At 32.3% G+C, this 18,935-nt stretch overlaps 1 protein-coding gene across 1 annotated transcript in view; it reads left to right on the forward strand.

The window, feature by feature from the left end:
• The first annotated feature begins 125 nt into the window (after nt 1-125).
• LOC117103358 (glypican-6-like) overlaps nt 126-18,935 on the forward strand; it is a 74,598-nt gene continuing 55,788 nt past the window's right edge. Inside the window, exons 1-2 of the mRNA XM_033243899.1 lie at nt 126-658; nt 7,887-8,045. Coding sequence (XP_033099790.1) covers nt 481-658; nt 7,887-8,045 — 337 coding nt within the window. The 5' untranslated portion in view covers nt 126-480. The remainder of the gene's footprint in view (nt 659-7,886; nt 8,046-18,935) is intronic.

Here is an 18,935-nt window from a genome sequence, read left to right on the forward strand (position 1 = left end):
AATGGAAATATCCATCTTTGTCAAAATAAAGGGATACTTTAATCGGCATGACACTACTAAAACAGTGTATACTTAGTGGAGCAGAGGGGGTGACACGAGTATTTAGATGAGCAATTTAGTTGACAGACTTCATGCGGTCGGTATTGATTTTCTTTCACAGAGAACGGTTCAATGAGCGTGAGGGATTGTCGATTGTCTAACTAAAAACGGGTAGCTGAATTTGATGGAATGTGGTAGTCATTTTGTGGAATTTACTTACTTTATTTTAGTTTCAGAAATGAACACCTAATGCTTCAGCTTGTCAAGATCCCTAGGATATTTTATGTTTATGAAGAGTCTTAAAAAACTGCGAGTTGACGTGTCTACAGCAGTTTAAATCTCGCAGACAAAGAGAAAATATCGTCAAGAGAACCCTAAGGATAAGGTTCACACAACACAAGGCTCTCTCAGTAGTTGGTCGCGGGCACAGTATTCTACACAATGGCGTTCTCGACTTCTAGGCCCCTGCAATTTAATTTCGGATACACATTTGTTTTTTTAACTGTTTTTACTAATTTGATAGTAACGGCACAGACTGAGGCTGGCTGTGAAAATATCAGGAACATATACCGTCGCAAAGGTTTTAGCTTGAAAGATGTTCCAACCACAGCATTACAAGGTAAGTTCAAAGGACAAGTTATTATTTTTATTATTATTATTAGGCCTAATATAACTTTTGTCTGTCTCTGTGTGTGATGTGATAATGATACGATGCCAATGATACTGGCCTGCAGTAGTAAGTAGACCTAGGCTAGGCCTAGGCTATAGCATTACTACTTACTAGTGTCGCTAGGCCTACCCTAGGCAAATAGGCCTAGTACATAATATTGCAGATAAACTTACTGATAAGTCCTACTACTAGTACTACTACTACTAGGCTAGGTGTAAGATCTATGAGAATATTTGATTATTCCACTCAATTCTTCCAGATAGAGAAGGCAAGTCTTAGGCTACTTCTATTAGCAGTGTCATTCACTAGAACGTTTTAAGCAATGTTAATATTCCATTAAAGAAAAAAGAGAAACCATTTTTTCAGCTCCATAGTTATATTTGGATTTCCCCGCCAAACTAAGTCCTATGTCGTCAATAGTAGTAGCATTAATAATTTTATATGTAACAATGATTAGTACAAGCTAGGCAGTAAAAGTCAGAGACGAAGCAAATTTCAATAAGGTAAGCAAGGACAGGTACTGTATAGCATCGGACATGGGATAATCAAGAGGCGAGTCTCAAGGCAAGCCTTGCCTCGGGATATGACCGGTTGAGCCGCCGACAAGTTGAGCCGCCGGTAATTTCTATGGAACGCCAAGCGCGTCTCTCAGTGAATGTAGTGCGTCTCTCAGTGAATGTAGTCGGCTTGCCCCGGTTACCAGCTACATATTCATCCCACAGTCTTGTCAGTCGTTGATTTGCTCGTATTGCCGTTCGTGATGTATAAGTTGTGTAATTGAAAATTAGAATTTTAATTTTATGTACTACATTTTTATAAAAATAAATGAAGTTGTATAATTGCAAAATCGTATTAAACCATAGTAAATACTGTATAATAACATAGGCCTAACACATTTAAATTCATTGTTTATAGTCATGCAAAATCCTATTAAAAATGTAATAACTTGATTATATTTTACGTTTGGTTTGCCGCGTATTTCAATTAACTTATTCGTTATTTGTAATATTTTGTTAAATTATTTAATTAAATTATTTATTATATGTAAGTTTAACAAATAGTACAAAAATAGAAATATATAAATTATAAAACCATAGTAAATACTGTATAATAACATAAGCCTAACACATTTAAATTTATTGTTTATAGTCATGCAAAATCCTATTAAAAATGTAATAACTTGATTATTTTTTACGTTTATCTGGCAAGCTGACTGAGCAAATACTCACAAAATTTAAATTAAAATGATAGAAAGAACAAGTAAATAAATTGAAATACGTCCCAAATATATTTAATAAATTAGTGCAAAAACCGAGTATTAAATAAATTGAAATGATTGAGTAAATAAACTGAAATACATCCCAGACAACAGTACCAAGAAACGAATAAGTTAATTGAAATACGCCACATCAATTAACGCACTACATTCACTGAGAGACGCGCTTGGCGTTCCATAGAAATTACCGGCGGCTCAACTTGTCGGCGGCTCAACCGGTCATCATCCCTTGCCTCCTCCTATCTTGTATCACTTGTTGTATCATGCTCGTTTTACCAATTTGTGGTAAAAAAAAGAGGAAAGTTTTTTTTATTTTTTCATAAGGTCTAATGTACTATACCGTAGATTTGTATTCTACGATGTTAATTGATTAATAAATTTTGTTTCTTTGATCCCCCCCTCTCCCATCAACAACTAGGCAGTTTTGCTCATATTATCTTCTGATGTGTTCATAATTGACAGGCAAGCTGCATAGTTGACAAACAAAATTAATTTCAAATTTAAAAAATAATTTATAATGATTGATGTATTTGAGGCATACTAGAGAAATCAGTCATTTATGTCTACTGAAATATAACAACAACATTGTTATTATTATTATTGTGTTTCTGTCTTCTTTATATAGTGTATTGAATTAATTCTTATATTATTTATATTCATTTAATATTGTAGTTAAGTTGTATCTAAGTGGTGCCAAGCTTGATTACAGTAGCCCTGGCTATTTCTTGGTCACCATTTGTAATTTTTTCAAGGATGCAATAAACAGAGAACAAGAACACAAATGAATGTTTTAAGGTAATGACAACTTTAAGACATCTATTATGCTGACACTGACAGAATTTAAAAAAATCCAAGCTAATAAAAAAAAATATGTATCCATAAATAAATTTGATTGATATTTTCCATAATAAAATATACTGTAAAACTAAATGTCCTACAGTATTTGTGACTAAAATTCAGGATTGATACGATATACTAGGGAGACATTCATCATCATGCTCTTTTCATTAGCATTATTGACCTACCTGTCAGCTCATTCAATTCTTTACCTGAATCATCCTATAGGAATGTGTCATGTTGGTACCAAATACTCCAACTTGCTTTAAATATTCACCATTCATTTTAACAATTTATGTTTTTTATGTCAAAATTTAAAAAAAATATACATTACTTGTAACCAAAATACTGCAGTTAGTGAAAGTAATATTGATAAGTGATAAATAATTAATAATTTAATCTATATTCCATGTTGACTCATGATGATTTAATTAAGTAATGAAATTTACAGTATAGCGATAGTAATAAAATATCTTATTAATGTGGTACTGTTTTTCTATAGTTTTTAATTTTTTTAAAGAGAAACCTATTGTTCTCAGTCTGTCCACATGAACAGTTTGATTTTCCTATATATGGGTATGATGACATTATCGTGCCCATGGGCAAATCACATGTATTTGTCACTTAAAACTTAATAGTGGTGTGGACAAAGATAAAGGAATAAAATTATAAAGCAGGTGAAGAAATACATCACTATTACTATAGTATAGGACTTATTAAGTTACTCATTGGAAATTAAGCACTTGTTCCTAAAGTCTCAATTGTTGAGTTTTGCTGTTGATTGTCTTGTCTTCACATCTTCAATCCTCTTTACAAGTTTTCTAAAGAGTATGTTAGTACTCCTCCCACTCATAACATTGAGAAGATTCGTCATAGGACTATTGTTTTATTGAATAGAATTCTAAGCCAGTTTGGAAGCTTGCTAATGGCTTAAGCTTGTGACAATAAAGGCCATTTTGTCCAGTAACTGTAGGCATCAATACTTTTAAGAGCATACTATGGCTTCCTATTCTTTGATCCAGGGTGTGAAAATGATTTTGTGATAGTATAGAATTTCTTTAAATGAGAAATTGTAGAATTATGTTGGTTGTAATTAGCAAAATTAGAATAGTCAAATTAAAATCACAAAGGCCAAAGCTTGACATGCGCTTACAAGCCAACCTTAGTAGGATACAAATCAGATTTTAATAAAAATTAATTATTAAAAATAATAATACTAACAATAACAAATATTTATATAGCGCCAATTCAAAATTTATGAAAGGTGCTTAGTGAAAAAAGTTAACATTCCTGTAATAATAAATAAGTTTTCAGATTTTTCATAAAAAGAAAGCAAATTAGACGAATCACGAACAAAAAGAACAATATCAGAAAATAATTAGTATAGTGGCTGAAATATTTACATCACCACAGCTACAGCATTACCAAAATAAACATGAAAAAAATAAATTTTCTTGAACAAATCATTTCTCATCTTTTCTTTGCTGTTGGCGAGTCGCTCCTTTTTTTCATTATATGTAGCATACATCATGTTTGGTCATTATATTATTAATTCGAAATGTATTTTTAGTTGATTAGAATCTAGAGATGACAGGATATACCCAAGGCTCTGCTCTCAAACGTAATTAAGTTTAAACTTAAGCTTGATGTTAGTTGGCTGGTCAATAATTAGTTTTAACATGCTGTACTGGTAATTGTACAATACAATGTTTTTCTGTTTCCCCATGACCCAGTTTTAATATTAATTAAAATGATAATATTGAATAGATTAGTACAGTATTAAATTATATGGCATCTTAAGTTGATAAAGACAATATCATGGAATTATGTTAAAAACAAAATTATCTCATAAACCACTGTATGTAGCCTTACAACTCAATTATCTTTTGTGAAAACATTCTCCGTTAATAATTATTATTTCAAATAAAAATATAATTTTATTTTTTTAATTGTTAGCGCACTTGCCACAGTGGAACTTCTGAAATAACATTTTTTTTAAATTATTTTTTATTCACCTGCTTCTGAATCTTGTGATGAATATACATTTTTTTTTGCACTTTTCGATGCATTTTTTTTGTTGCTTGTTCATGATTTTTCAAAAAATAAAGTTCGCTAAACAAGGTGTATATATAAGCTTGCCTTAATAATTTAGTTTAATTGTAAAGAATCTGTCTGTCCAGATTCAAATATTACTGTAAGCCTACCGTTTATAGTATGATCCCAGTCTTTGTGTATTACAGTATTAATGTCATGTCTGGTTCAATATGACGGCTTGGTAGACATTGATGATCCTAAGTTCAAGGAAAATGAAAAATTACCAGGATTAAACACATTGGCAGCTAAGATTTTTTGTTGTGGTTTTTTTAATTTTTGTTATAGTAATGTTCAATTCTGTTATTCTCTGCTTCATTTCCCGTCAATCTACTTGATTGACATCTGTTTATTGCTTGTCTTTGAATCATTTGAGTTACCTCTCTGATCCAATGCTTATTAACTACTTGAAAAGAGAACATTTTACTCTTTTTTTTTTTCTTTTTTTTTATAGCTAAAAGACCAAGTGTGAATCCATGTCACAAGTTCACACCATTTTCTGATTTTATGCATTTCCACCAAGATTTTCTAAAATTGTTGAAGTTAATCAGGATGAAATTCAAAATTTCAACTTGTTTTTTTTTTTCTTTTTTCTTTTCTTTTTTTGCTAGAGAGAGTTCATAATACAAATAATTCTACTAGTCATCCAATTACTGTAGCAACAATTGAAATCAGTCCTAAAAATATCTTGCAAATAATTTTTATCTATTTATAGAAATATTGTAAACAACTGATTTTGTTTTTTTTTTTGTCCAGGAAATCATCTTAATAAATCCTTAAAAAGCATTTAATCAACACTTTTATTAGAGTTCAATCGTTTAGATGGGAAATGGTGGTGCTAATATCATATCCAATCCACACCTTTCAGATCTTAATTGAAAGTATTGTTCTTGTCAATTGTTGAACACTTTATCAGCAGCTGCAGATTCTATAGGCCCATTGGGGTTCTGGTATCAATAAACCTGTTATCAGCCATTCAATACTCTGGTTAATATCATAAATAAATACATTAGTGTATCGTGGGAGGTGGGAACAGTACTGTAATATTGACTACTTATAATAATTATTATAAAATATTACTGACTTTATCTTTAAAGTGTGGAAATTTAATTACTTTAAACACATTTATTTGCTTTTGATACATGCTGGTATAAATAAGACCTATTTCTGTGATATCAACTTAAACTGATACTGTAACAACCTGCAGACTACTGTACAGTGCATTACCTGTACAGTAAAACAAATTTATGAATTTAATAATATTATTAACCAGAAGAGACAGGTAAAGACCTGACATACTAGGTCACTAGAGAAAGGGATACAGTTAGATACAGATGGCCTTTTTACCCCAAAAATAGGTTGTGACGAACATAAAATTTTTTTTTTTTATTGAGATACCAAATTGAGTCCTATACCATGTGACTCAATCTCTGTCACAGGGTTTGGATGGGGCTTGCACTGTGTTTTTGGAGGCTTGCGGTGTATTTTTAGGTATTTTTAACAGAAAATCAAGATTTTACCCCAAAAATAGCTTGTGAGGAACATACAATAAGGTTTTTTTTATTGAGATACCAAATTGAGTGCTACACTATGTGATTCAATCGTTATCACAGGGTTTGGATGGGGTTTGCAGTGTTTTTTGGCGGTTTGCAGGGTTTAGCAATACCCGCTTTTTAAATTACTTGAAGGTTTACTGTATGTAATTTATTAAGGACCTATAAATTAATTGGTATTATTTAATCTGGTAAAAATACGTTAATCTACAATTTCCAACTAAAATTATTACAGTAGATTAAAGATAATTTAAGAATAACATTCCTTTAATTCATTTAATTAAGAATTTAATTAACAAGGTTAAGTCAGTGTACTGATAATAGGCTGGATTGACTGCTCAGTTCATGTCCAACATAAAACGAAAAATGAATTAGCTTCGCTGTACTATTAATCTATGTGGGGGAGTTTGAAATGGATCGTGATGTGTTGCTTTATGTACAGTAGGGAGACAGCTTGGGGGCTGTTGTGACCTATTTCCATTAACGGTGTCATATGCTCAATTCCTACAGATTATTTTATTCAGGATTTTTCTTATTTCGTTAGACTAAAAAAACGATTCTTAAAACATCAAAATGAATTTTTGATATAACAGTACACATTTTATAAATTTTGTAGGAACTGCTGCTTGATTTTATTTGGTTTCTGAAAATCAGTGATCAAGTATCTGCCTAATTTATTAAATTTATTTACAAAAATGGAAATAATTGTGACCGATTAAGCTTGGTTTCTATAGAATCACTACACAGTATTTTACAGCTTTTCCACTGCAATCCTTGCACTGCGTAGCTATACCCGACACAATGGAGAACGCTCCCTGATTTGGCGATAACATGCAGCAATTTTTATGGAAACTAACTAAGCTTCATTACAAACTAACTAAAAATATGTATCTATCAGCTAGTAGTTATGTGTTTGTTTTATCATACAAAAATAACACTGACCCTGAAATGTCCTAAGAAATTAGAAGAAAATTTCTTGCCACAAATTTAAAAAACTACTGTACCTGTATAGAGTACCACAGTCGTGTCATCACGATGTCAGGTGGTGCTCTCTGTTGTCAACAGACGTTGGTTACCATTCATTAGGCCTGAATGACTTCTTAGGCTTTCTGGAACAAGCATTTTAAAATCTAATATTTTACCATCAAAATGTACTAAAAACACAAAAGCTCGCATTATATTAGTTACCGAACACAAATTTAATCATTAATTAAAATTTACAAAGAAAAAGTAGGATATAACATCTTAATAATTACGTTAGAAATTGAGATCAATGGTTTGTCAGTGGAGAAAATAGCATCCGGTTGAATTCATTTTGCAACGATAGCAACGGAGTAGTATCACATGGTATCATGACGTAACACTATAGTACTCTAAAGGCTAATAATTATTTGCTTGTTTTTTTCCCTTTTTTTTGCAGGAGAACACAAGGGAACATGTGGAGCAGGGTTTTCATGTTGTACTACTGGGATGGAGCAAAGACTAACAGAAAGTTGTGGCGAGGAGTTTGAGAGTAATCTCTATGAAGCCAGCTTTCTTGTACGAGATAGCTACGTCTCCAAAGCAAAGAAATTTGATGGTGAGTTACCTAATTTATTTTTATTTCGACCCTAGATACTGTACTTTCTTTGGCAAAAATAGAAATTTAGAAATTTATAGTAGGCTGTATACTATATTTTTACTGTTAAAATGATAAGGTTTAAAACACAGAACACAGAACTTAACACAGAAAATCTATACATTATCTATTTTTAGTACATTTACAAGGTGGCCAGAATTTCGAAAGATTTATAATATATATATAATAACAACTAGAAAAACTTGTAAACTTTACAAACGGAGAAACTTTTCACAAAAAATGTGTTTTTCACAAGACCATTTTCACTATACAAATTATACGAAGTAAAACAAACGTAACTATAATAAAAGCAAACAGAAAAATATATACAATTATGAGTCAAAAAAGGAAAGATTTGAAATCACATTAATTTTAAATTTCATTGACATAATACAGATAAGTATAATGCAAACTCTTAAGTATAAAAATACTGTACACGCTAATGTGTTGGGATAAAATACAAATAAATATACAAAAGTAAAAATATTAGTACTGTAATCTTAATAAAACTTCACAGTAAAAATTTACTTCAGAAACTAAAACAAAACTTATGAAAAAATAAACTTATGAAAAAGGGAGCTGTTATTGTTAATACAAGTAACAATATTATATAATTTTTAAACATTAATTTTGTATAGTTGGTTGTTTATTAATCTTTTAAAAATATTTATGTTAGTGGCAGTTATTGCATTTGGATTTATATCATTTAGGCTATTCCAGATATTTGCACCATGATATATTAGGAGAAACTAAGTCTTTGGAATTCCTAGTTATATTTTGTTTTCATTCAATTGCTATTTTATTAAGTTTGTTTTTTCATACATTGATTCACTTTGCATTGTATCAAATTTGAATATGCCTGCCTTGATAACAGATGTCACAATGCCTAGAGACCTAATCAACTTTGAAACAAGTTCTTTATATTCGGTTATCCGCTGGAAAATTGCCTGATTTTGCATAATACACACTGGCTACATTTCTGAATAGAACACTGCTTAAATATGTGGTTGGAAATAATTTTTAAATTGTGCAGCATACCTTTACAGATATTGACTCCACCTTCTTCTCACCCCTCAAATATACTTCTAATATAAGTTGTGTTGTATATGTCAAGTTACATTTCTCGTACTGTTTTCTTAATGAGGACCACGTTTTTTTTTTGTTGATCAAAATTGCAATACACAAAGAACAGCCATAAGTTCATTGAAAGGACAAACAAACCCCTGCAATTTCTGTTATTATCTTAGTTTCATTATCGTCATCAACAATATTATTGGCTTTTGTATTTGCTACAGTAGTGATGCAGTATATAACCCTCTTTAATTAACTGTTGAAATTCACACAATTCCATACTTGATGAAAATGGACTTTAAAAATCTTATCAAAACACTCCAGATCATACTTCAGAAGAACATTTTGCTGAACACTGTTATCGACATACCTATCTCACGTATTCCCGTACAGTAGTTCAGAAGGCCAATCATAGGTCCTACGTCAACGTAAATAAATGTTTATAAAGAAATGCTTGTGTCTTCATTGTGTTATTTATTCATTTTAACACTGTATACATTGTATTGAAAACCTTGTTTCTCAAAGTGTTCCATTACACACAGGGTAAAACTCTTGATTAGGCGCTGTACTGTAGCGCTTATTCGAGAGCGACGCTTAGCGAAAGGAATCATGTTCGGTGCGGCGCTTATTCAAGCATTTATTGTATTGAATGTTAGCCATGTTTGTAGTATGTGGCTTATTGTCCAGAAATCACAGCATAAGTAATATAATGTTAGAGTTTTTTTTTAATCTTGCATTGTCTAATGTGATCACCAGAGTGATAAACGTATATTACTTTGTCAAATATTTCTTATGAAATTCAAGAAAAAATTGAGAAGCTGCTGCTAAAACACATTGCTAGTAGCTTCCATTTAGTCTTTGTTATTAAAATTCCACTGCAGTTAGTCCTAGTGAAGGCTTTATGCAACAATGTATCGTGTTACAAGACTCGTAAGAATATCATAATCCTTTTGTTGTACCAACGAAGATAAAAGCTGCATCTACTGTAGGATTAAAAATTACACATTAATATATTAACAATTCTGCCAGTGCTACTCTCAATTTTCAAGATCTTTCTTAGGCCAATTGAAAATTTACTAATCTTAGTTTATATACAATAACATTAAGACTGTGTGAATGTCTTTAATGCTTAATAATGTTGTGAATTGTTACTGATGATATTGTTTTGAATTCATTTTTAGAATAATATCAGTATTAAATTGCATTTAATAATGTAAAAATGCTATGAAAATAGTTAAATAATTGAACCTTATTTCAGCCTACCATATTAAAGGTTAGTACTTTAAAATGAAAATGAGATGTTTTGTAACTCTGCAATGCAGTGTATATCATACCGCTGTCTGTGGTGTAGCTTCCATTGTAAACAGCATTTGCAAAATAACTGAGAGGCTACAGCTGTAACTCGAGCCTGAGGAAATAGTACAACGGCGGGGAATCAAAGACTGGTTGGTTTTCATTTCAGCAACAGAAAACAGGGTTAGATGTATGGCAATTGAAGGGACTCAGCAGGAGCACGGCGGATAGACTTACAAATCAACGGAATTATACCAGAAAAATCAAATGATTTCTCACCATAGGCTCTGTTATAGTCTGACCTAAAATTAACTCTGATCGAAAAGCTCATTAAAAAAATTCATTATTTTTAGTTGGGCTCTTCTTACATAATCATTAGCAATTTAGAATGAAGGATAGTGCTGGAAAATCAAATGTTGATTTTGATAATGCATTTCGTGTAAGAATACTTTGTAGATAGTGTGTAAGATTGAGAAGGTTAATTTGATTTGTGGTATGTTTGAACTTTCAAGTATTTTGGTATCGGTATTAAAAGTACATTCAGTGTTATTTCTGCAAAAATATGATCAAAGTTTTATGTCCAATTCAGTCAGGCTTGGGCATCTTCAGTTGCTACAATTAATTTCACTCCTCATATTATATTACTATTGTTGTCGTAATTTTCTGTTTCATTTTTCAGTCCAGATGGGAAATTCATTATGATATTGTTTCCAAATTTTTAAATAATCACACAGCAATTCCACCTCTGTATCTTTGTTAGGCACTGGGCAATCTAGCCATGGTGGGTACTCCCAGATGGTCTCGGTAACGTGCCAAGAAAGCTACAGAACAACCAAAGAAAGTACCTTACAAAAACATTGTGCGCTTGCAGGGGACATACTGTAGGCAATTGTTAATATTGATTATGCACGCATATTAAGCATATTTCGTGCCGTTTTAAAGTTTTTAAGTCACTGTAACATTTCTCAAATTATAACAACAAGTGATATTTCTATTTGATTCACTATTCTGCTGTTTTATAGTTTCTGATTTTATTTGTCCACATTCACAATGAAAAACCCTATGGTAACTACTTTACTTCAGGATCAACTCTGTATAACAATGTATTACTAAATATCATTTTATTATTTATGATGAAAATAATTTTCAGCAACATGCTGTAAGGCAAACAAACATTACTGTCTATATTATATCATTTTTATGTGAACTTTTAAAGCAACATATGTTATGACCCACCAGCGTACAGTATATTTCAATAACAAATTTATTAATGACAGTAGAAATTTTGTCATGTCCTTTCATTGTTCCTTGTTCAAGTAGAAAATTAGATTATATTTCAGATTTATGGTGTAGAACAACAGTCTGCCATTATCATCAGTTTCTGTTGTATAGTACTGTAGAGTGATAATAATAATTATAGAACTACAGTTCGTCCTCCAATTTGATGCTGCCTTCGGGACCTGAAGATTTGGGGTGGTCTCAGGGTTTGGTCTGTAATTAGAGGGTTAGTTTTGTGTTAAAAGATTGAAGATTTTTTTTTTCTTTAAAAAAGGGGTCTCGAATAAGAGGGGTCTCAGAATTAGAGTAGTCTCGTCTCCAATTGTACAGTAGGGTGCACTGCACTTTAAAACAGAACTTATCTACCCAGTGTACAGAAGACAATAGATTTGTAGAAAAAATGCTTCCATTAAGAATTGATAAGGTACTACGTAATAATAGCTATTGATAAGGTACTACGTAATATAATTAATAGCTATACGTGTATGCACTGAAATAGCATCACCATGCACTAATGGAAAATTAGTACATGGTATGGCATGTGAAGCCTGGTTTCCATAAAATGCCTGTACTAGTCAAGGTCTGCAATTTGATGCTGCCTTCGGGACCTGAAGATTTGGGGTGGTCTCAGGGTTTGGTCTGTAATTAGAGGGTTAGTTTTGTGTTAAAAGATTGAAGATTTTTTTTTTCTTTAAAAAAGGGGTCTCGAATAAGAGGGGTCTCAGAATTAGAGTAGTCTCGTCTCCAATTGTACAGTAGGGTGCACTGCACTTTAAAACAGAACTTATCTACCCAGTGTACAGAAGACAATAGATTTGTAGAAAAAATGCTTCCATTAAGAATTGATAAGGTACTACGTAATAATAGCTATTGATAAGGTACTACGTAATATAATTAATAGCTATACGTGTATGCACTGAAATAGCATCACCATGCACTAATGGAAAATTAGTACATGGTATGGCATGTGAAGCCTGGTTTCCATAAAATGCCTGTACTAGAGCAGGACCCTACTAGAGCTACAGTGTTTTTCACTGCAATTGTTGCATTGCATACAGTACCGCCACGAAATATTGCAATTTTACCTGCGCACAGGCTTCGTAGATACATCGTAGCCTGATGCAGTGATATAAACAATCTAAGCAAGGCTACGTGAAGCGAACCTGCAAAGCAAAAGCATGTTGTTTATTTGTATGTGCAGAAAGACTACTATAGCTTACTGGAATAAACAATGTAGTAATATTGCTTGATAATTAATTGTGAATGATAAACATGAGTTTAGACCGTTAATTTAAAGTATGGAGCTGCTTTTAAATAAGAAAAACGTACACTTGACTTCATGGGAGTCTCCTCTTCCACTTGCTGTCCACGACAGGAACTTGTTTGTACTGCTGTATTATTTTTTTTAATTAATTAGCCTAGGCCTAGCTTATTTTTTATTTACAATTATTTTACCTCTTTTAAATGTCAAAAAATGATGTCCTCAATACACACATGTGAAAAGATTGTTCATCAAATAATATTTTGTAGTCTTGATTTAGTAAGATAAATAATAAATATAAAGGAGAATTGGTTGTAAATTACCGAATGTCACATGGAAAACCTAATGGAAAATAAAACTTAGTCAACATCAGACGTCAGAGTGCGCGCCAATCAGAACACAGTATTTAGTGTGTTAAAGGTTAACCTTGTGGCAAATGTTGAAAAGCTGTGAGCGACAGTGAGTAAAAAACGAAGTAAATGCGGTCTAGCTTGACTAGCCTTAATTCGGCAAGGTAGTGATTTCTATACTTCCATTTAGTATTGGAGCGCTTTGCAGGTTCTGCTTCAAATTACGGTAAACAATAAACAACGTGATCTGTAGAAATCGTAATAATTTGTACATGATTTGTCATCAGTAAAATTATATAAAAGAAGAAAATTCCTACTACCAGAACAATATCAGATCAAAATTCTCCGAATTGGAAAGTTTACCAGTATAATTACTGTCTGCTCTCCTATTCTATAGGAGAAAACGTAGGCCGTACGTAGGCCTAAATGACATCGAACATTCTGAATGCCCACTAGGATACCTAACTAGCAAACTAAACACAGTTTTAAGACATGATCGATCTAATTAATAATAAGGTAGGGTATAACAAAACAATAAAGTTCTCACATTGTTTATTAGTAAATTGCAACACGTGTTGAAAGCTGGTAAACTATATTTCAATATTTTTACGCATTGTTTATCAGCCTGACGATCCAGCCTACGATCATTGCAAAGCTAATTAAAATAACAATGACCTTCGTAGTGGTTCGTAGCTACGTTCAAAACGTACCTACGTGCAGATTACGAGAGGTTACGCGCAGATACGAAGCGATAATTTGTGTCTGTACTGTAGGTGTCCTCTACATGTAGCAATTTTATGGAAATGTAGCAATTTTATGGAAATAAAGCTATTAATAGGAGCATTACAGTAGAGGTGCAATGCTGACAAATCTAGTAATAATTAATATTATAATACAGTATGCAAACAATTTCATCTGGTTTGTGATCAGTACAGTACTCCTGTGTAAACCAGTGTAATTCATATACAGTAACTCAATTTATGTGAAGAAGTCAAGCTTATGACACTGAGATGAAACTTTTATATTTAATGAATATTATTGGTTTGATTGCACTCAAAAGATGCATATTAATATTAATAATATTATGTTACTTTTGATTTGTTTCTACAAAGTATAATGAGAGCTAAAAATAGTTTGAGATTAATGGGAAAAGCTCATTAGATTCTAAATGTGTCCCACATACATCCATTGCCAGCGAATGTCTTGCATTGTCAAAAAACAATTGACAAATGAGAATATCAGGCGACAAAATTAACCTGGTGTGAGATTAATAGAATTGCAAAAGTTTTTTATGTCTTTTCTGTTTAAAATATGAAAATGATGGATGGTGGGCTAGACACATCAATCCTAATAGTCTAATAAATTATTGTTGTGATATTTTTGGAGATGCGACTTGCTTTCCTTTTGCTGTGCCTTAAAGATACAATTCACTGGTAAATTCTTATAGAAAAAAATTATCAGACTGTAGCTCTGTCTGTCTTATTATCTGTGTTATTCTCAATAGTGAACAAATTAAACTATTAAAAATCCAACCACAACAATATAGTTGTAGTCTGTGTGGACATTCAAACTTTATTATTCATTAAACTCTTCCAAAAGCAAACACTGACATCCTTCACTGGTGACATCATGGTGTTGAACTAGACTTGATTTACCTTTAATCTACATTCCTGTCTAAAATGTTTGCTAAGTATTCAATTGCCATTACCTTAATCGTAACACAAACTCTTGAGCAAACAAATCAAAGCATTGCATTGTTTGCTTGGATTCATATAGATAATGAGCACAGGTGAACTAACTAGTATGTGTCATATTCCAGAAATTGTGAATCAAGTTTTCTAGCAACTTTGTTACTAGATTTCCAGATCTAGTATGACACTAATTTTCCCAGAGTTGATTAGGTGGCACTGGTAGTGGTAATCTTCTTGTAGTAGGTTTTGGTACCAGTTGTCAAAAGTAGATCCCAGAGTTGATTAGGTGGCACTGGTAGTGGTAGTCTTCTTGTAGTAGGTTTTGGTACCAGTTGTCAAAAGTAGATCCCAGAGTTGATTAGGTGGCACTGGTAGTGGTAGTCTTCTTGTAGTAGGTTTTGGTACCAGTTGTCAAAAGTAGAATACTAATATCTAGGTACATAATGTCAAGAAAACATACGTACGGTACTTGACCTAAAGTAAAACCTTGAATTACTTAATGTCTTTAGTGATGATTTTGTGAGACATCATTACTTTTAGAGTTCATTTCTTTATTGAAATTTACTGTATTGTACATAATCTCTTGTGTAGTGTAATCTCTTGTGTAGTATCAAGAGAACAGAATAATTTTGGATACTGTAGTGTCATGGTTTTTCGTTTAAAGTTGTTTTATTTTTCCATCTACACTTTTCTCTCAGTCTTACTATACATATCACTCTCAGTTTCATGTTATTCGTCATCTCAGCAGCTAACCGACAGCCTTAAAATCAAGTAAAGTTGACCTTAATTTGCATATTATTGACCTCATTTGAATTTGTTTGACATCAGACTGTTTGAGATTAGCTTGTGAAGAATGCGCCCCGGGGCTAACCATCTTGAACTGTCTTTATTCTACAGTACCATAGCTTCCATGGTGAAGCATTCCCTGTTGAGATGTTCTGCAAACACTGCTCTACACCAACCTTTTAAAAAGCTTGTAGGCTGCACATATATCTTAGAGAGTGGAATTGATGGTTGGCGTGATGCAAACTGCATGTTTCAGTCTATCGCATTTGGTTTAGTATTGCTTAACAATTCAAGCAGGCACATTTGGTTTATAGTAATAGTATGGCTTATTAATATCAATTGGGTTTAAATTATCATTGGGATTCTCTTACAATTGTTTAAAATTCCTTAGTAAATTTCCTAAGCAATACCTATTTACAAAGTACCCCTAAGAATGAAATCTTATCTAATGTACAGTAAATTAGAAGTCTTACAATAGACTATAGTACGTTAATTTGATAAGCATAATAATAGATATTAATAATACACAATATTTGTTTCACAGTAAAAAAAAAACAATAACACAGTAATAATATAACATCAGCAGCAACAACATGTTATGATATTGATAACTGTTGCATTGGGTTGTTGAACCATAGTTCCATATTGGGATGCTGTACTGGCAGTGTTGGTAGTTCTCAAAATAACAAGATGTCACAATTTAAATCCTTATTGCAGCATGAATATCAGCACAAAAATTTCCAAACAATGTTATAAGACCATGATTTGGACCATTCATTGTTTCTTCTAGAGATGGGTTTGAAATAATGGATTTCAAATTTTGTGATATATACAAAACTCTGTCTTTAATTATATCTAAAGTAACCCTGTGAAATTCCCAGATAACATCTGTTTGGATGGATTAAATAATATACTGAGGAAAGGTGAATACTGTAGGTGTCAGGATAGACAATGCATATCGCAAATTCAAAATTGTCACTTCCCTGCCATTGTCTATGATTTACTGGTGAGTGGAAGCAGTGAAAAATTGCAGGTGATGACAAGTACCATCAATCATATTTAACAGCAACTGTTATTGGTAGTCATAATGCTGTGCTGTGTGATGCTTAATAAATAAACAACTTATAAATTATTACTCTACATAGCTTTAGTAATAACTATAATATATTGTATTGTGCCTACAGTATGCTATTCAAAGTGTTTGCTGAAAATGGATCTGTTTTCTCCATATCAAAGTACAAATGATAGTAATCATTTTGTAAATGTTTTTTAGAATACATAATACGTATTTAATAATACCCCTGGAAATGGAATACTTGTCTATACTACTAACTATAGCCATGTTTCATGTGCAGTTCATTATTCCCAATGGAGAGTCCTCCAGTTGTTATGCAGCTGTACATTCAAGAACTAGGTATATAGAGGCCATACATGCCATCACAACCAGTCGTAAAAAGTGTAGATCAGGACATTTACGTTTATAGTGATACATTGGGCATCTACTGTAAGTTACAGTAGGTTATATGCATATTGTCACAGACAATCATAGAAAGAAGCAATAGATCGGGATATTTACATTGTGCATCGAAACTGAAGCCACGCATTCCACCATCACAGCAAAATGAGTTTGAAGCATACGGTACATCACAATTTTCACATTTTCAACAGACATAGAAACATACAAGATCACCAAATGACATAAACACTTGCACAATTGCTTCTTGAGTGATTAATGTCTGCTTCTGTAAAAAAATGGTAAAGTACATTAACTTGTTATTAGAATCACTTCTACCTGTGATGTCATAGGTGCCAGCACAGCCGTCATATGATGAATGGTGATAGTGAATGTTAGTTGACTAACCGCAGGAGTAGACACTGTGGTGTTCCTTGACATTCCTTGACAAAAAAATTGATGCGGGGCCAAAAATTGTGAGGGTGGGGACGGGAAGCAAGGAATTTTTGTTATTTGGCCAATTGACCGGAACACAGTGAACAGAAGAAACGAGCTGAGAGAGACAAAACTTGGCAGAACATAAGTAGGTTTATATAGGCCTATATTACTTGGTGAATTATTGGATACTGTGCCTGCTGAGCACTCAGACATCGATAACGGCAGGAGAGTCCATCATGTTGATAACAATGATAACAATGCCAATGATGATGAGGTTGAACTTGAATGACGGCAATTAATGATGATAAGTAATTATGATGATAACAAAAATCTCGATACAGTAGTGACAGTACAGCAATACCAAAAACTCAAAATCTGTTCAGACTCCTTTGTGCACATTATAAACCTTTTTTGTTGCTGTCTAAACAATGAGGTTTTTACGTCTTATTATAAGTAACAGAATGTCCTCATTTTTATTGTACCTCAGTTTATTTTTTTCTCCCTGTTCTCTACTAAACATAGCATGCCTCATTAACATGTCATTCAATGTAAATTTACAGGTCTGTTAGAAGAAAGCCTGCACTACAACAACATAAATCTGTATATTGTACATCTTAGACCACACTCTGCTTTAATCTGTATGGAATCTATGGTTTACATTTCTTTGTATCGTGTTTATTTATCACAGCTATCACAATAGAGTGATTGAATGCTGTTGTTTGTGCTGAAACTCACCATGGTTCACCACAGAGACCAGTTCAACCCTTCATGTTCCTCACAACTGACTGATTTACAGTTTCAGGCATCCACATTTTTCCCATTAGTGCCGGCAGGTTTTCGTGGAATGTACCAACCTAATCCCATTTGAAGATCAAATCTTTATATTTTTTACTTATTGAATTTTTTTTTTCAATTAATTTTATTCCTTGTGGCAGGTTTAGAATTATGTGAAGAATAATGTATTTTTTTTTTTCAATTAACTTTTGTCCATAATGAGTAATGGTTGCTTAGCAACTTAACTGATATTTGTAGAGTGGTTCTGCAACCATTCGTATAATGATTCTTTTTGTTTGGAGTCAATATCTTTATAGTTATTTTACATTATGCTATTCATTAGTTCATTCTAGTTAATAAAACCTTTTTGTTGTGAAGAAGATAGATAAAGTAATTTAATAGCTATAAAATCATAAATGGTGATGTGTATTCTGAATCCAATGTGAGCTTTTAAAC

The sequence above is a fragment of the Anneissia japonica genome, unplaced genomic scaffold (assembly GCF_011630105.1).
Source record: "Anneissia japonica isolate Jap-2015-1 unplaced genomic scaffold, ASM1163010v1 scaffold1891_len642697_cov171, whole genome shotgun sequence".
Lineage (NCBI taxonomy): Eukaryota > Metazoa > Echinodermata > Crinoidea > Comatulida > Comatulidae > Anneissia > Anneissia japonica.